The sequence below is a fragment of the Lemur catta genome, chromosome 19 (assembly GCF_020740605.2).
Source record: "Lemur catta isolate mLemCat1 chromosome 19, mLemCat1.pri, whole genome shotgun sequence".
NCBI lineage: Eukaryota > Metazoa > Chordata > Mammalia > Primates > Lemuridae > Lemur > Lemur catta.
This window is the reverse complement of record NC_059146.1, coordinates 20832898-20852082: the sequence shown is the minus strand read 5'-3', so window position 1 is coordinate 20852082 and position 19185 is coordinate 20832898. Positions and strand designations below refer to the sequence as shown.

Here is a 19185-nt window from a genome sequence, read left to right as displayed (position 1 = left end):
ACAAATTATCTGGACAACTAAAAATATATATAGAAAATTAGCCAGACATGGTGGCACATGCCTGTAGTCCCAGCTACTCGGGAGGCTGAGGCAGGAGGATCGCTTAAGCCCAGGAGTCTGAGGTTGCTGTGAGCTAGGCTGACGCCACGGCACTCACTCTAGCCTGGGCAACAAAGTGAGACTCTGTCTCAAAAAAAAAAAAAAAAAAGAATACTTTGTGTGCTCGCTTTGGCAATACACATACGAAAATTGGAATAACAGAGATTAGCATAGCCCCCACACAAGGATGACACGCAAATTTATAAAGCATTCCATATTAAAAAAATACTCTGTGAGTCCGGGCGTGTTGGTTCATGCCTGTAATCCTAGCACTTTGGGAGGCCAAGAAGGGAGGATGGCTTGAGCTCAGGAATTCCAGGCCAGCCTGGGCAACATGGTGAGATCCCATCTCTACAAAACATTTTTAAAAAGTAGCCAGGCATAGTGATGCATGCCTGTAGTCCCAGCTACTCGGGAGGGAGGCTGAGGCAGGAGGATCTCTTGAGCCTAGAGGAGTTGGAGGTTACAGTGAGCTGTGATGACACCTGCACTCCAGCCTGGGTGACAGAGACCCTGTGTCAAGAAAAAAATACTTTTTGAAAACCTTTGTAATCCATGCTGGTCCAGGGAACTGGAGATAAAGTGGGGAAGAAACACAAGGACCCTGCCCACATGCGGCCTGTGTTCCACAGTGAGATCTCAGGCAATCAGGATTCTATACTCTTTAAGAAATAAAAGTCCTAGTATCCCAAATACTTTAAAAAGGTAAATGAACTCCTCAGTCACCATTGCAATAAACAAGGATGCAAAGAGAAGAATTAAGTTTTTATCTTATTTCTTCTATGAATTCTATTTCCTCTTCAATTCTCACCATTCTGTTAGTGATAGTTGATGAGGAAAAGTTCTTACAAGCAAAGATATTTAACAGTTGTGGAAGGAATGATCGAATTAGCCAACTCACCTTTGCAAGCCCTGATGAGATGATCTTACTCAGATGTTGGTTTAAGCAACCGTCTTTAAAGAAGGGGAGGCTAAGGCAGCAGGATCGCTTGAGCCCAGGAGTTTGAGGGTGCTGTGAGCTAGACTGACACAGCACTCTAGCCAGGGCAACAGAGCGAGACTCTGTCGCAAAAAAAAGAAGGTACCTTGGGATCATCATAGAAATTTGAATACCACCTTCTATTAGGTTTACTCCAAGGGCTTTAAAAAAGGCCTTCATATTGTACTCACTTTAACATGCATGAATTTCACCAATGAAGTGGTCAATGAAAGAAGCCAACGAAAAGAGTTCACATGCCATGATTCAATTTCTCTGAAGTTCAACAAGCAAAACTAATCAATGGTGACAAGACAAAATGATTCGTTCCGGGGAGATGTAGATGCCCTAAGACAGGGCTCATTGTATAAGAATACACAGGGCAGAGCATTGTGCCCACCCACAAGGTGAGGAAATCAAGGCCCAGGGTGGGAGAAGAGAATGGGGGGTGGGCTTAAGTCACCAGCTCACTGGGGGAGGAGGCACAGTGCAAGCCCAGTTTTGGGTTCTCCCAGTGTTCCCACCCTCCGGGCTGGAAGCCACACCCAGCACTAAGCCCCCCCAGACTCTGGGTCACAAGGACTCACACCCAGCCTGGCTGGATCTAGCCCTCAGCCTCCTCCACACCCTTAACCTCCTCCCTCCGGCTCACCCTGAGAACTTCCTCTGGGAGTGTCTCCTTTTTATCTTCTCTGAGACGTGTGAGGGGAATCCAGGTTTTGGTTGTTCCTCCTGGGCATTGACCTTTGTTAAATACAACCCCAGGGTAAAATGGTGCCCCCTCCTGGGAACCACGCCTCCAGTCTGAGAATCAGGATTTAACAGCTGCCCAGGTGATCCGATCTTCCTTGTCAAGTTTGGGAACTGCTGGGCTGGGAGGTGTTGAGAGGGAGGAGATTGGATTGGCTGTAACTAAAGCCCTTCTCCTAAGGCCTTGGGAAGCCATTCTTTGAGTCTATCTCTGCCTCTGTCTGTCTCCTCCCCTCTCCTCTCCCTTTCTTTTTCTTTGAAAAATGTATTTTGAGCTCAGTGTGGTGTTGTGCGCCTGTAGTCCCAGCTACTCAGGAGGCTGAAGTGGGAGGATCACTTGAGTCCAGGAGTTCAAGATTGCAGTGAGCTATGATTGCACTCCAGCCTGGGCAACAGAGCAAGACCTTGTGTCTCAAAACAAAACAAAATTATTCATATTTTGAAAACTTATCTTGTGACAGGCACTGTCCTGGGAACTGGGACCCAGTGGGGATCAAAAGAAGTCCATGTACACATTAAGGATTGAGGTTCTAGGCAATCAATAAACACTCTGCACTCAAAAACTATATAAAAATCCTTCAATCCCAAATGAAACTGAAAAAAAAATACCCTCCTAAAGAACTCATTTTCCATCATTGGAATAAACAAGAACATAAGTTCACTCTGATCAAGGAAGGCGTAAGTTTTTAGCTTATGTTTCTTGTATGGATTCTATATTTTTGTCAACTACCACTATTTCCTTTATGATTTGGAATTGATGAAGAAATATTCTTACAAGCAGAAGCGTTTATCTGATACCTGTGGAAGGAATGGCTGAATTAGGTAACATCTCCATTTCTAACTCCTTGTGTGTGGAAATTGCTTGGCTGCTGTTTCAAACAACCAAAGTGGAGAAGGTATTTTGAGACAACCGGAGACATTTAAATATGGCCTATGAGTTAGGTTTGTGGAAATTAATGAATATCATCCAAATGAAGGCAAATATTTTTTAAAATTTATTTTTATTTTATTTATTTTTTTTTTTTTACTTTTTTTTTTTTTTTTTTGAGACAGAGTCTCACTTTGTTGCCCGGGCTAGAGTGAGTGCCATGGCATCAGCCTAGCTCACAGCAACCTCAAACTCCTGGGCTTCAGCGATCCTACTGCCTCAGCCTCCCGAGTAGCTGGGACTACAGGCATGCGCCACCATGCCCGGCTAATTTTTTCTATATATATATTTTTAGTTGGCCAGCTAATTTCTTTCTATTTTTAGTAGAGACGGGATCTCACTCTTGCTCAGGCTGGTTCATTTTTCATATATTTTGTAGAGATGGGGTCTCAGTATGTTGCCCAAGCTGGCCTCAAACTCCTGACCTAGAGCGATCCACCCGCCTCGGCCTCCCAGAGTGCTAGGATTACAGGCGTGAGCCACCGCGCCCGGCCGGGAGTGGATATTGTATATGACCGAGGGATGTTCCTTCTACCTAGTACTGTGAAACAGAAGGCGGGTAAGTCTGCTCTTCAAGCGATATTAACTGGATGTGCTAACCGGGAAGCAGTAAGTCTGCAGGAGCCCACGTGTTGTGGCACAGAAGCTGGAGTGCTGGTAGGGACAGCAGAATCTCTACTTGATAGTTCTTTGGGGAGTGTTTACTGGGGCTTGTGGCAGAAACCTGTAAGCACCTCCCAGTGGTGACTGTGGGAACTTTGAACCAGAGAATTTCCACTTGCGGGGCATTTGCTGCCTTGCTATGGGATGTGAACTGAAGCTCCCCCTACGGCTGCAGGACGTAAAATGATCTTGACACCTGAAATTCCCTTGATGTCTTGGGTGATGTCAGAGAAACACTAATGGGAACACCACTGCCCAGATTGAGTCCATGGCTGTCCATGGCTGTCATTTCATGAGGCCAGGTGGCCACCTTAAGCGAGCGCACAGGGATGTCCGCACATCTGTTTGAGTCATCTTCCGGTCCTGGAAGGGATTTTTTCTGATGGGCACCACGACCTCATCTCTCTCTTTTTTTTTTTTTTTTGAGACAGAGTCTCGCTGTGTTGCCTGGGCTAGAGTGCCATGGCGTCAGCCTAGCTCACAGCAACCTCAAATTCCTGGGCTTAAGGAATCCTCCTGCCTCAGCCTCCTGAGTAGCTGGGACTACAGGCATGTGCCACCATGCCTGGCTAATTTTTTTCTATATATATTTTTAGCTGTCCAAATCATTTCTTTCTATTTTTGGTGGAGATGGGGTCTCGCTCTTGCTCAGCTGGTCTCGAACTCCTGACCTTGAGCGATCCTCCTGCCTCAGCCTCCCAGAGTGCTAGGATTACAGGCGTGAGCCACAAGACCTCATCTCTTAAAAAAAAAGAAAATGAAATTGGGGGAAAAAACCTGCTAAGATTTAGTAAGCTTTCACCCTGTGCCAGTCAACATCCTAAGCACTCGGCCCATCTTACTTCCTTTAATTCTGAGTAAACCTGCAGGGCAAGGACTATTCTTATTCCTAGTTTCAGATAAGAACATTGGGGCAGATAGTTCATAACAATGTTTCTTCCTACATTTTCCACCCTTTGTCAGACCCCAGAAGAGGGATTTCCTTTTGCATTTTCTTCTAAGGATTAAAAAAAACCCAGTACTTCCCTTTTCTAGATAGTCTTTGTAGGTAGCTTTCAAGACATTGCAATGGGAATAGTCCCTGTGTGGGGGATGGTGGGGCACTCCAGGTATCAGGCTGCGCCCATGGGTAGAATCCAAAGATGTGTGGGCTACTCAGGGTGTCAGCAGCGCCAGGTGAGGACAGTAGGCAGGATGGGGTGCATGTCTTCAGGAAAGGCGGATGGTGCGAGAAGCGCCCTGTAGGACCGATCGGCTTTCACGGAACAGGCAAGGTGGAGAGAGTTGGTGAAGTCAGACTCCCTTGCTCTCTTCCCATGTCAGCCAATCGACTGAGGGTCTTTGCACAAGTGATTTCATTCTTCTTTTTATTTATTTATTTAAATTTTGTAAAGACTAGCCAAGTGCAGTGGTGAGAAGGGGGGGAGAGTGGAACAAGGAGTTCCATCTGTAACTGACTGTGAACAGTCAAGTGAGATAACTCACTACCTTCACAGGACCCTGACTTCATTCCTCTGCACCTCACTTTCCCTCTTCTGGGAAAAGGAGATGGTAATCTCTATTTGATGGGGTGATGCACTTAAACCATTTCTTTGCTAAGAGTGTGCTGCTTTGTTTTACAATGCAGTTCCTCCCACAAGGATTCACTATCCCTCTTCCTTAGGTGAGGAAATCTAGGTCAAAGCAACTGCTCAAGTCAATAGTTTACCAAAGGAGGAAGCTGGATGCAAACTGGGTTTAGTGTTCTCCAAGTGTTCCCACCTCTCTGGACCAGGAATGGCGCCCAGCACCGAGCCCCAGCCATAGGCTCAAACTTTCACATCTGCCCTCTCTGTCTCCTGCCTTGGTCTCCTCCATCCTTCCTTTTCTTCCTACTCACTTGACTTACTCTGGGATTTTTTTTTTTTTTTTAAGCTGCTGCAGAGAGGGAGAGCATCTTTCTGAATGCTTTAACCATTCTTGTCCTTGTCCTTGGTTTTTTTGTTTTTTTTTTAAAGAGACAGAGTCTCAGCTGTAAGTGGAGGCTCATGCGTATAATCCCAGCACTTTGGAAGGCCAAGCCTGGAGGATTGTTTGAGGCCAGGAGTTTGAGACCAACCTGAGCAACATAGTAAGACCCTGTCTCTACCAAAAATTAAAAAATTAGGCAGGCATGGTGGCACGTACCTGTAATCCTAGCTGTTGGGGAGGCTGAGACAGGAGGATTGCTTGAGCCCAGGAGTTTGAGGTTATGTGAGCTGTGATCATGACATTACACTCCAGCCTGGGTGACAGAGTGAGATCCTGTCTCTAGAAAACCAAAATAAAAATGCAGAGATGAGGTCTCAATGTGTTGCCTAGGCTAGATTTGAACTCCTGGGCTCAAGGTATCCTCACACCTCAGCCTCCCAAGTAGCTGGTATTACAGAAACGTGCCACTGTGCCCAGATCAGATAAAAAAATTTTTAAAAGGAGGAAAGAGAAACTCACTTGTCAGTAGTGGAATGAACAAGGCCACTAACTGCTTTCTGTGATTAAGTGCAAAAGTCATCAACGGATACAAATACTTGGTGACCATTTCACCAGAAATTTACAACAAAAGAATCACAGGGTCCCTGCTTGCACCCACTGTTCAATCTCTGCTTCGCTAAATGTTGGAAAGAGAGACAGCATGTGCCTCTTGGTGTTATGCAATGTAAAAGAGACAGCATTGTCTATGAGGTAGTCATGCCAGAAAAGTTGACTTAGAATCTGATCAAGGGGCTTCCTGGGGACAAAAGTGGCCATGGCGAGTGATTTCTACCTGCCCTACTATGTAGGGCACAAGGGCAAGGTTGGACACAAGTTTCCAGAGTTTGACTTTCGGCCGGACAAAAAGCTTAGATATGCCAACAACAGCAATTACAAAAATGAGGTCATGATCAGAAAAGAGGCTTATGTACACAAGAGTGTAAGGGAAAAACTAAAGAGAATTATTGATGACAGTGAAATTACAAAAGAAGATGAGGCTTTGTGGCCTCCCCCTGACAGGGTTGGCTGACAGGAGGTGGACATTGTAATTGGAGAGAGCACATTTCTTTTACTACATCAAAAATAGGTTCTCTTATTGGTGGAAACCAGTCAAATGATCCTGAAGGCCTTCGAGTATTTTACTAATTGGTACAAGACCTGAAATGTTTAGTTTTCAGTCTCATTGGATTACACTTCAAGATTAAACCAATTTAAATTTTATGTTTCTGAAGCTGTTTGTATATTTCATTAAGGGATGGATAAGGGAGGGTTTATTTGTTAATTACAATATTGGGATTTTTTATGAATGTGAAGCAAATAAAGTTTTTTATATGTAAACTGAAAATAAGAAAAATACATAAACAAGCTTAGTGGTTATCATCACTTGGGTCCAGCTGGGTTGGACAGTCCCCACACGCATTCAATTCTGTAGATAAAAGCCACCTTTTGTTGGAGATTTGTTCCAATAAAACATCAAAGCCTGAAAAAAAAAAAAAGAATCTGATCGAGCCTCAACCCAACAGAATTTTCTGAGATGATGGAAATGTTCAATATCTGTGTGGTAGTTGCAAGCCTCATATGACTGTTGAGCATTTGTGATGTGGTGATTGTGTCTCAGGACCTGAATTGTTAAATTAATTACTTTTAATTAATTTAACACTTATTTTTAGTTAAATAGTCGTATGTGGTTAGTAGCTACTACGTTGGGGTGCTCCACAATTGTTATTAAGCCAACTGTGTTTGCACTTTATAATCACCTGGTGATACTTAAAATATATCAATGCCCAGGATTCAGTCGCAACCAATTAAATCAGAGTTTCTAGGCCGGGCGCAGTGGTTCATGCCTGTAATCCTAGCACTCTGGGAGGCCGAGGAGGGAGGATCGCTCGAGGTCAGGAGTTCGATACCAACCTGAACAAGAGCGAGAGCCGGTCTCTACCGAAAAATAGAAAGAAATTAACCAGACAACTAAAAATATATAGAAAAAATTAGCCGGGCATGGTGGTGCATGCCTGTAGTCCCGGCTACTCAGGAGGCTGAGGCAGGAGAATTGCTTGAGCCCAGGAGTTTGAGGTTGCTGTGAGCTAGGCTGACGCCACAGCACTCTGGCACAGGCAACAGAATGAGACTGTCTCAAAAAAAAAAAAGAAGAGGAGAATTTCTAGGGGTATATCCCAGATTAGAGCTCCCCAAGTGATTCCAGGGTACAGCCAAGGTTGAGAACTACTATTTTAGTACCAACTCAGCTTTGCAGGAAAAATTTAAATGACGTGTCTGCAAAACAATGAAAGTATTTGGAATGTGGGCTCTTATAGGTATAGAATAGGATTATGAGATGGGGTCTCACTGTATTGGCTCAAACTCTTAGGCTCCAACAGTCCTGCCTCAGCCTCCCAAAGTTCTGGGATTTCAGGCATGAGCTGCTACCCCTAGCCATATGGAATTTCATTACATTGTTTTTATTTATTTTTAAAAGCAGTTTTGAAAAACACTGTTCAAAGAGTCTGTATACATTATATATATATATATATATATATATATATATGTATATATATATAGTAAATGCCACAAGGTAATGGGTGGCTTTTTTATACATGGGAAGGTCACAGAAGTCTTTGAAGAAGGAAAACCTGAATGATGAAAGGATTATTTAATTGTATAAGTGTATGGGACACATGTCTTGATGTATGCATACCTTGTGGGACCACACCAATTAACATAGCCATCACCTCACATATTTATTTTTGTGTGTGAGAGAACAATTAATATCTATTCTTAGCAGGGTTTTTTTTTTTTGCAAAGTAAGCACAAAAATGAAGTTTATTGAGGAGAGGAAGATAGGATTATAGAGTGAGGAAAAACAGATCCCTTGTCTTGACAAAAAAGGCCTTGGTTATGGTCTGGGTCTTGTTTTATAGTATATGAAGAACAGACCCCTTGTCAAGACAAAAAAGGCCCCAGGTTGGTCTTAAACTCCCAGACTCAAGGAATCCTCCCCAGTGGGGCGTGGTGGCTCATGCCTATAATCCTAGCACTCTGGGAGGCTGACTGAGGTGGGAGGATGGCTAGAGCTCACGAGTTCGAGACTAGCCTGAGTAAGAGCGAGACCCCCCATCTCTACTAAAAATAGAAAATTTAGCCGGGCATGGTGGCACACCCCTATAGTCCCAGCTACTCGGGAGGCTGAGGCAGGAGGATCCCTCGAGCCCAGGAGTTTGAGGTTGCTATGAGCTAGGCTGAGGCCACAGCCCTCTAGCCTGGGCAACAGAGCAAGACTCTGTCTGCAAAAAAGAAAAAAAAAGGGACCCTCCCAACTCAACCTCCCAAGGAACTGGGGCTACAGGTATGAACCCCTGTACCTGGCCGTGGAAGGATTTTAAGAAGAGGAATGATGCAAAATTTCTAAAGTAATAATGGAGTTATCCTGGTTACTATTTGAAGAACATATTAAGCAGAAGCCGAAATGAAGGTAGCTTGGTGAGGTCATTCAGGTAACCCAGGGCATATAAAATGATGGCCAAGGAGCTGACAAGGAAGAAAAATAAGCCCATTTGTTGATACTGATGAAATCTCATTAGCTGAGCAAACTAAAAATCAAAACAAAAGAAGCAGGAAAAAAAAAACAAACCTGTTCTTACTATTCTCATTATATAGTTTTTATTGAGATTTAATTAGGTAAAATAAAGTGCACAGATTTTAGACGTACAATTCTCAGTGTTAAATTTACGTCCCCAGGTAACTCCCACCCTAATTAAGACATGAAAGATTTCCATCACCCCAAAAAATGATTTGCGCCTCTAATTCTTTCCACATGGGCAGCCACTAATCTTTTCCCTGCTCTAGGAATTCATATAAATGGAACTATACAGTATGTAGCCTTTGTGTCTTTTTTGGGCCACATAGCGTTTCTGAAATCCACGCACGCTGGCTGTGTCTGTCTGCCTCTTGTGTTCTCCTGAATGGGAATCATTACATGTGACCTTTTACGTGGGGTGTCTCTCCCTACTTTGTAGAACTGAACAGCCCAAAACATGAGGACTGAAGTGTGGAAAACCAACCGAGGATTCCACAATGGGATAGAGGCAGTAAATGTTAGGATCTTGGCAGCAGCCAAAGTGGACTATTCTGTGGCCAAGGAAGACATCTGTAGGGACCTTAATGTTGGGGTACAGGCTGAGATGGTAAGAGGGTGCCTGGTGACCCGTGTAAATGAGGGCTGCAGGATAGGCAGCGTTCGGGGATCTGGCTTGTATGTCCATATTTCTCTGGCTGGGACTGGTCTTGATTCCACCTTCAGGTGTCTGCGGCTGTTGAGGTGCTTGTTTTTGCTGAACGTTCTTGCATTTTGCTTTCTTGAGTTTTGCTCTACGGTTCTTGAACCAAACCTACAGAGAGAAGAGGGGAAAGATATGGGTAAGATACGGGTTGATGAGCAGAGTGAGATTCCAGGATAGTTTTCATTCTACTCAAGAAGATGGGTACTTCCAGGTGGGAAGAGCCAGCTCCACACCTTGGCCATTTATCTCCAATTTGTGGGACTCTCTCCCAACCTATGTCTCAGGAAGGAGCAGAAGTGATAGATTGTGGGGACAGAAACTGAGGTAGGGACAAGAAACCCCAGAGCAGGGGACTGGAGAGCAAAGGGGTCAGTCCCCGGGCATGCTCTAGGGCTGAGGTCAGGAAATGAAGGTTCCTGGGCTCCATCTGATCCACCTGTTTTTGTACGGCCTGTGAGATAAGAATAGAGTTTATATTTTTAAATGGTTGCAAAAAAAAAAAAACCAATAAGAATACTATTTTGTGACTTGAAAACTTTATGAACTTCAAATCTGTGTCCATAAAATTTTATGGGAGCAAAGATAGACCCCCGTTTATTTAAATATCATCTGTGGCTGCTTTTGCACTATGATGGCAGAGTGGAATGGTTGTCAGAGAGATAGCTTGACCCACAGAGCCTAGGATATTTACTCTGTGGTCCTTTACTGAAAAAATTTGCTCATCTTTGCTCTAGGGGTTGGTAGAAGAGATTATGGGGGCATGGATAGGAGAGTCTGGATCTTTGGAGTATGGGGGATTGGGGTGGTATCAAATCTCAGGAATTATGCTAGGGGGTCCGCGAGGTGGCTTAGCAAGAGGGGGCATGATTTTCCTACCTGCAGCACTGTTGGATGTACGTCAATTTTTGACGCCATCTCTTTCTGAACGCTGGGGTTTGGGTATGGGTTCTCGCTGAAGAAGATGTTCAAAGCTTTCAGTTGCTTCTCAGTGAACATGGTTCGTTTTCTGTGTGGATGCATCTGGCGCATGCCTGGACAAAACGAGAAAAAGACACAAGTGGAAAATGGTTAACAGTTCTGTTCTCAAAACCCTGAACTTGCCCTCCCTCTGCACAGAGGTAAAGCCTGGCAGTCAAGTGACTGAGCGGCTCAGGCATTTCTTTTATTTTTATTTATTTATTTATTTTTTGAGACAGAGTCTCAGTCTGTTGCCCAGGCTAGAGTGCCGTGGCATCAGCCTAGCTCACAGCAACCTAAAACTCCTGGGCTTAAGCAATCCTTCTGCCTCAGCCACCCAAGTAGCTGGGACTACAGGCATGCGCCTCCATGCCCGGCTAATTTTTTCTAAATATTTTTAGTTGGTCTGCTAATTTCTTTCTATTTTTAGTAGAGATGGGGTCTCGCTCTTGCTCAGGCTGGTCTCGAACTCCTGACCTCGAGCGATCCTCCCGCCTGGGCCTCCCAGAGTGCTAGGATTACAGGCGTGAGCCACTGCGCTCGGCCTCTTTTATTTTTTAATTTTTATTTTCTTCCCTTCTCCCTTCTCCCTTTCCCATAGCTTTATCCACCCATCCGCCTGTCTTCTGGCACCACCCCACTCCCTTCAGCCCACTTGGTCCGTGTCATTTTGGGGGGAGTAGGTGGGTGGGTGATACTTAATTTGGGGAGGCTCAGGGGACCCAAGAGAGATGTACAAGAACGTTCAGATCAGTGGGGTTTAAACTGCAGAATTACTGATGACAGCCCAAAGGCCCATCAACAGTAGAAGGGATGACCTCATGTTGGTATATCCACCCACCCAGAGACTTTTGGAGTGGCTGCTTTGTAAATGGATTTTGCTGTTCCAAGCAGAGGTGGTGGAAGAGAAAGAGAAACGCCAGGTCTCACCTCCTGCGTGTTTGTCAAGCAGGCTATTTAAGCTCCAGGGGAGCAGACAGAGTTGGAAATTCCATACTTGCACTGGACTGTCCACATTCCCCAGTGAGCGACTGATTTAGCTACTCAGTCACGTGGCCTTGAGCAAGTTACTTAATTCTTGCCTCAGTTTTCCCCATTTGTAAAATGGTGCACATTTTACAAATGGGGAAAAGCACTGAGGTAGAGTGCTTATGAGGACTGAATGACTTAACATTGGCCATGCACTTAGAAAGATGCCCAGTATCGGCCGGGCGCGGTGGCTCATGCCTGTAATCCTAGCACTCTGGGAGGCCAAGGCGGGTGGATCGCTCGAGGTCAGGAGTTCGAGACCAGCCTGAGCAACAGCGAGACCCCCGTCTCTACTAAAAATAGAAACAAATTAGCTGGCCAACTAAAATATATATAGAAAAAATTAGCCGGGCATGGTGGCACATGCCTGTAGTCCCAGCTACTCGGGAGGCTGAGGCAGGAGGATCGCTTGAGCCCAGGAGTTTGAGGTTGCTGTGAGCTAGGCTGACGCCATGGCACTCACTCTAGCCGGGCAACAGAGCGAGACTCTGTCTCAAAAAAAAAAAAAAAAAAAAGAAAGATGCCCAGTATCTACTAAGACCTGTATAAGTAATTGTGAAATAGAACAAAAACCAGCACGACAGACCTAGAGGGATCAACATTAAATCCTTTCCAAGACCTGCACATGTGACACCCCCCCCAACCGGAGATCTAGACAGTCTACTCTGAGTAGGATGCTTTCAGTTCCTTGAACAAGCTATATGCACCTATGTCACAGGCATGTAGCATTTGCTGAGTGTACTGTGTGGATTGGCTCTTAGATCCCATTTGCAAATATATACATTTTTAATATATTCTTAAATAAAATATTTTTGTAAAATATATTTTGTTTTTATATTTCATATATATCACGTTATGATATAGATATATATCAGTTTTATAGAGTTCTTGGTACTTTTCACTACATTTGTTGTTGAATGTATATTCCTCCCCCTAAACTAAAAGTCTTAGAGCAGGGATGAGGTCTAACACGTTTTATTTCACAGAAGCCCAACTCCGTACCAGGCACCGTTCTAAGTGTTTTGCAAATATTAGCCCATGCATTTCTCATTATTCCCCACGGGGTAGGTACAGAGGGGGAAGCCACGGCACAGGAAGCTTAGGTGATGCAGGGCTTTCCGTCTCCTCTAGAGAACCACTGAGGAACACGCACCTAACAGTATAGGAGTTTACTGAACTGGGCTCCGTCATTAACAACAGAAAGTCCTGGGACTCTGGCTTACTTGCTGCATGACCTCTTGGACCGAGCATTTCATCTCATCTCAACAACTATATAAAACAGACTTCTAACTCATCATTGAATCAGATCATGGCTGAAAATGGTTTGACATAAACCTTAGAGTCTGGTAGATGCTCAGTGGCGTGACAGATTTCCAGCTCTGTTAAACCTATAATCTATGACCATATCATCCTAATAGGAATCAGAGTCCCTTTTGCTCCAGAGCAAGCATCAAGGATCAGAGGAATTATGACATGGTAAAAAGAGGAAAGACCAGGAACTGGAAGACAGAAATGGATTTCCCCGTTCAGGTTTGCTGTTACATAGCAATGGCCATGCAAAGTCTCCATCGCACGTGTGGATGAAGCGTGGGCTTCATCGACCTGGTCCCTCTGCCTGAATCCCACATGGGCAGCGTCTTCACCCACCCTTGCTTCAGTTCTAATCCCTCCGGCTTACCTTGCGGAAGCTCCTCCGAGCCTGACATCTTCTGCTCCAGATGTGCGTCTCTGCCCAAAAGGAGAGAGGCACCAGGACTTAAATAGATCCTACAACAACCACACCCAAACTCCACCTTCTCCACCTTTCTTCCCAGTCTTCCAATCTGATTCCAGAATCTTCTGGAATCTCTGGATTTTTCCTGATTCTGTTAATTATCCAATATTGATTGAGCCTAGAATCACCTTATGACTCAAACCAGCCCCATTGGCATCTTCTGGGATTTTGTTAAAATGCAGAATCTTGGCCGGGCGTGGTGGCTCATGCCTGTAATCCTAGCACTCTGGGAGGCTGAGGTGGGAGGATCACTTGAGGTCAGGAGTTCGAGACCACCCTGAGCAAGAGCGAGACCCCCGTCTCTACTTAAAATAGAAAGAAATTAAATGGACAACTAAAAATATATATAGAAAAACTAGCCAGGCATGGTGGCGCATGCCTGTAGTCCCAGCTATTCAGGAGACTGAGGCAGAAAGATTGTTTGAGCCCAGGTATTTGAGGTTGCTGTGAGCTAGGCTGACGCTACGGCACTCTAGTCCGTGCAACAGAGTGAGACTCTATCTCAAAAAACCCCAATAAGCCTGTTAGTCTAGTCTTCCTCGTGGCCAGCATATCCCCCCTTCTAGAAAATGGGTTGTGCTTTTCTTCATTCTGTTCCATGGAAGAGCCACAGGAAGTTGTTTGCTTCTTTGGAGCGTTTTCCAACAGTATAGATCTCATGAACCAGATGCTCCATGCAGATGATGCCACGTTTGCCTAGAGATTGAGCAGTAAAGGTGTCACCTATCAGAGCAATTCACTCCTTACTGATCTTGCCATAAGCAAGCCTATAGATCAGCTCATTTAGGGACTCAAGTTCAGGTGTCCACCTGTAGTGCTGTGTATTGTTTCACAGTCTTCAGCATGTCCACCAAAGCCTTAATGGCTTACCAAAGGTGCCCTTGAAGATATGGCCAAGCTGAGGAAGCTGTAACACCTTTTGGACTCTGAAGCTGCCAGCTTTTCTTGCCATCTTGTCCCTTTAAACCTCGGTTTAGCACATTTGCCTACATTCCTGTGACAGTGGTTAGCTTTTGCACAGGCAGACTTCTTCCTTGCCTTTTTTTTTATTTTTAAATTTTTTGCTGGTTTTTTTTTTTTTTTTTTTTTTTTTTTTTTTTTTTTTGAGACAGAGTCTTACTCTGTTGCCAGGCTAGAGTGCCGTGGTGTCAGCCTTGCTCACAGCAACCTCAGACTCCTGGGCTCAGGCAATCCTCCTGCCTCAGCCTCCCGAGTAGCGGGACTACAGGCATGGGCCACCATGCCCGGCTAATTTTTCTATATATATTTTTAGCTGTCTGTATAATTTCTTTCTATGTTTAGTAGAGACAGGGTCTCGCTCTTGCTCAGGCTGGTCTCGAACTCCTGAGCTCAAACGATTCGCCTGCCTCGGCCTCCCAGAGTGCTAGGATTACAGGCGTGAGCCATCGCGCCTGGCCTGTATTTTTTTTTTTTTTAATACATTGACTACTACACTAGAAAAATTTTTTTTCTTGGGGCCACAGTGTTTTATTATGAAAATAGAATAAAAGCTTCGAAAACAAGATGATCCTTTCTAATTTGATGAAAATGTTGTTATTTGCAACTTGAAAAATAGTTCATGCGGTTTCCAAGGTGAGCAGACATGTGAGATACATATGCTTCACAAGGCCTGAGGCTCAAAAGTAGTGTGAGTTAAATACAACTCACATGGCAGTTAATGTGTTAAAAGAGGGTCTCAATATGTTGCCCAGACTGGAGTGCAGCGCTATAGGCACAACTGCTGATCAGCACAAAATTTTTGACTTTCTCCATTTGCAACCTGGGCCAGTTCACCCTTCCTTAGGCAACCTAGTTGTCCCCATCCCAGGAGGTCACCAAGTTGATGCCAAACTTATTGGGGCACCTGATCGACAGAGCATGCTATAGGGGAGAATGCCTGGGCTCCAGGTATCTTCCTGCCTTAGTCTCCCCGGTAGCTGGTAGCTGGTAGCTGGGACTGCAGGCATATGCCACCATCCCTAGCCCTCCTTGCCTTGCTTTTCCAAACATATCTTGGGCACACTACTTTTTTCTCAGATGCCTGATTTTTTTTTTTTTTTTTTTTGAGATAGTCTCACTCTGTCACCCTGGCTAGAGTGCAATGGTGTCATGGTAGCTCACTGCAGCCTCAAACTCCTGGGCTCAAGTGATCCTCCTGCCTCAGCCTCTCGAGTAGCTGGGACCACAGGCACCCGGCAAATTTTTTTTTCTATTAATATTTTCAGTAGAGACAGGGGTCTCGCTCTTGCTCAGGCTGGTCTCGAACTCCTGAGCTCAAGCAATCCTCCTGCCTTGGTCTCCCAGAGTGCTAGGATTACAGGCATGAGCCACCACGCCTGGCCCAAGATGCCTGATCTTAAGCTCAGCAAAATTCCTTTTCTTCTTCTTAAGGGTTTCTGGCACAGAGGAGCTATCTTTTTCTTCTCATCGGCACCCTCCAGGGTTCCAGCTAGAACAGAGTAAAGGTGCTTTAGAAATGGTACTTCTAGTAAGCCCACTCCTTCTGCCCAGATTTTGGTCTCCTTTTTTCTTGGATTCTGTCTCTTGGACCAGAGCGTATCCCACCAATTCACCTAATGTCTCAGGCTGAGAAAAAATGGTGACACAATGAAGCACCATTGTCCCAGAGTGGACCATCAATCCCCACAACAAATGATGTATCTGAGAGGACACAGTGAACAATACCTCCTTAGAGGTGAATCACACACACCAAAGAACAATTTATAAGCCATACCTTTGTCTCCTAATAGTGTCAGAAACCAATTTAAAAAGAGCTACTCATCTGCTTTCTGTTTCTCTGGATTTACCTCTTCTGGAAATTTCACACAAATGGAATCATACAACATGTGAATTTGTGTCTGGGCTTCTTTCACTGAGCGTACTGTTCAAGGTTCATCCACACTGTGCTTTGTGTCAGTGCTTCATTTCTTATGTACCATATCTGTTTGTCCATCTGTTGATTGGCAGGCTAGGGGCAGGAGCAATGGGGAGTACCAGCTTAAGGGGCTTCATTTTGGATTGATGAAAATATTTTGGAACTATTGGAACTATTGTGGTGGTTGCACAACACTGTGAATATACTAAATACCATTGGGCTGCTCATTTTAAAATGGTTAATTTTATGTTATGTGTAAAAAAAAACCATGTAAACACTAAGAAGTGTCAAAGTTCAGTTATTAGAGGCACAAAGACCTGCTTTTCCTCAAACTGCTACCATCAGCCCAGTCCAAGGTGTTAAAACCACATTTCTGTCTTTGGGCACATTTTTTTTCCTGTTTTATCAGGGAGAAGATATGACCAGCTTCTGTAGGTTGACCTCGGAACAGCCTAAGTGCTATAGAAAACTTTTTCTGTTAAGAAAAATAAAATCTCTGCATTCCAACTTTTTTCCAGGTAGCTGACGCCTTTTTGCTTTTGAGAGTCCTTGTTAGTTTAATTAAATGTTCTCAGAAGTGCTTACCTGTGTCAGAGAAAGCATACCTCAAGGATAAGGCATCATTGAAAGGAAGAAAAGAAAACCTGACTGAGTAAAGTTTACAAGTCTTACAGGCGGTATTCAACCTTGGCAGTGTATTATCATTCTCAGGGGCGTCAGCCCTTGGCTAACACTGCCAATCTAGACCAGTCCCAGTGAGGAGCTGGCCACCACTCCCAAAATGTCACAAGGCTTAAGCTGATTAGTGCCTCAGTCATAATCTGCAATCTTATATCTCTAAAAGCTTTCAGTCTTCTCCCCATCTTTACCTGTAAGCCACTTCCCCACGCCTGCGGGAATCCATGGCTCCGTTATCCCACAGGTACTCTCAGGTCTTTGAGTAATCTTTAGCCTTTCGCCACAGACTGCCTGGGGACACGACATTCCTTTCAAGGAGAAGGAGGAGTGTGTGCTATCTACATCCCGCTGCTGGGTTGGGTGTGGAGCCACTTTACTGCCCTTCAGTGCCAAACCCTGGCCGTTGTTCACCCCTTATCCCTAAATCCAGATCCTCTGAAACACACACGGTTGGGTGGTACCCTCTGCTGACTCTGACCAGTGGCTCTTAACCAGGGGAAATGTTGCCCCTCAATAGACATTTGGCAGTGTCTGGAGACGTGTTTGGTTGTCACAACCGGGGAGGCAGCTGATGCTACTGGCATCTAGTGAACAGAAGCCGGGGATGCAGCTAAACATCCGACTGTCTCAAAAAAAAAAAAAACCCAAAACCCCCAAAAACAAAAAGTACAAAAGCACACTAAAACAACAACAACAAAAAACCCAAAACCAAAAACAACCGAGATAAAGTCACAGCCTTCACAGAGGGTTTTTCCCCCCTAGTGGGGGACTCTAATGATAAGTTAGTAAACAGACAGACATTCATATTTTTAGACAGTGATGAGTGATGAAGAGAATTAAGCAGGATAAAGTGATGTAGAGTACCTGATAGGCAGAGGAGTCCCTGATGTATATATACTATGTGCTAATCTGTCCCAAGTCATTAGTACCCAAAAGGCCACTTAAGACAGGTAGATTTGGAAAGTCTCCAGCTCATTTACTGGGGACACAAAGACTGCTCATATTGAGGGGGACCCAGAGCAGGACTGAGCCCCACAGCATAGCCAGGCTGCTGGTATAAGCGCTTTGCCACTTTGGACATAGATTCCAGCAGTTTCAATGGTGTGTAGTGGTATCTGTGGTTATGGAAAATGCTCTGAAGAGTCTGTGTCAAGCCTCTTTTATAGAGCCACATTGCAAATTCTGGAGTTCTGGAGCAAGGCCATGCCTTCTGCAACAGAGAACCAGTCCCTGTTGTAAAGCAGTTCCTGGCATGCTACAGAGCCCTCACAGATAGTGAGCATCTAAACACGGGACCACCAGGCGCAGTAGCGCATGCTGTGTAGTCCTGGTTACTCGGGAGGCTGACGCAGGAGGATCACGTGAGCCCAGGAGTTCCACGCCAGCCCGGGAAACATAGCATGACCCTGTTTCAATTTTTTAAAAATAATAAACAAACATGGGACCCTGCAGTCACAAATGCCCATAATGATCTGGGTGCAGTTGGATCCCCCAAGGATGACATTGGATGGGCACAGCAGCGATCCGTTGCACGGTGGAAGAGCTGTGCAGTTACACAGTGGCCGGATTCAGGATGGAGCTGAGCAGGTCCTGAAGGCACCAATGACTTACATGAACAATTGCCATCAGATCTGTGTCACCTATTACAGTCGATTTTGTGCCTCTTCTTAAAACTCACATTACAGTCTTACAGGGTTTCCTATGGCCAGCTAATAGGGAAGGATAAAACTCCAGTCTGGTTCATAGGTGGGTCAAGTCAACATGCTGGTGCTACCTAAAAGTGAACTGTAGGCTGGGCCTGCAGGCTCATGCCTATCATTCCAGTGCTTTGGGAGGCAGCGGGAGGATCGCGTGAGGCCAGGAGTTTGAGGTGGCAGTGAGCTATGGTGGTGCCACTGCATTCCAGCCTGGGTCACAGAGCAAGATCCTGTCTCTTAAAAAAAAAGAAAGAGGCCGGGTGTGGTGGCTCACGCCTGTAATCCTAGCACTCTGGGAGGCCCAGGCGAGTGGATTGCTCAAGGTCAGGTGTTCGAGACCAGTCTGAGCAAGAGTGAGACCCTGTCTCTACTAAAAATAGAAAGAAATTATCTGGCTGCACCAGGAGGGGTCTCCTCTTCCTTCCAAAGGCAGCTGCTTCTGGGTGATATTCCGTTCACACCTGTTCTCCTTAGATAACATTGATAGTGCCCC

General features: G+C 45.0%; 1 protein-coding gene, 1 non-coding gene and 1 pseudogene across 2 annotated transcripts; 2 read left to right on the top strand and 1 right to left on the bottom strand.

Annotated features, from left to right (window-relative positions):
- Nucleotides 1-219: 219 nt before the first annotated feature.
- Nucleotides 220-321, top strand: LOC123624884. The gene has a single exon (XR_006730249.1). It is a non-coding gene; the product is annotated as a U6 spliceosomal RNA (small nuclear RNA).
- Nucleotides 322-6180: 5859 nt separating this feature from the next.
- On the top strand, nt 6181-6634 carry LOC123624653 (annotated as a pseudogene).
- A 2739-nt stretch (nt 6635-9373) lies between these two features.
- On the bottom strand, nt 9374-13400 carry DPRX (divergent-paired related homeobox). Its single transcript, XM_045532696.1, has 3 exons — nt 13347-13400; nt 10559-10713; nt 9374-9790 (listed from the first exon to the last, which is right to left on the bottom strand). Exons 1-3 carry the CDS (start codon nt 13372-13374, stop codon nt 9389-9391), a joined length of 585 nt encoding a protein of 194 aa, XP_045388652.1. The 5' UTR covers nt 13375-13400; the 3' UTR covers nt 9374-9388.
- Between the last annotated feature and the right edge of the window lie 5785 nt (nt 13401-19185).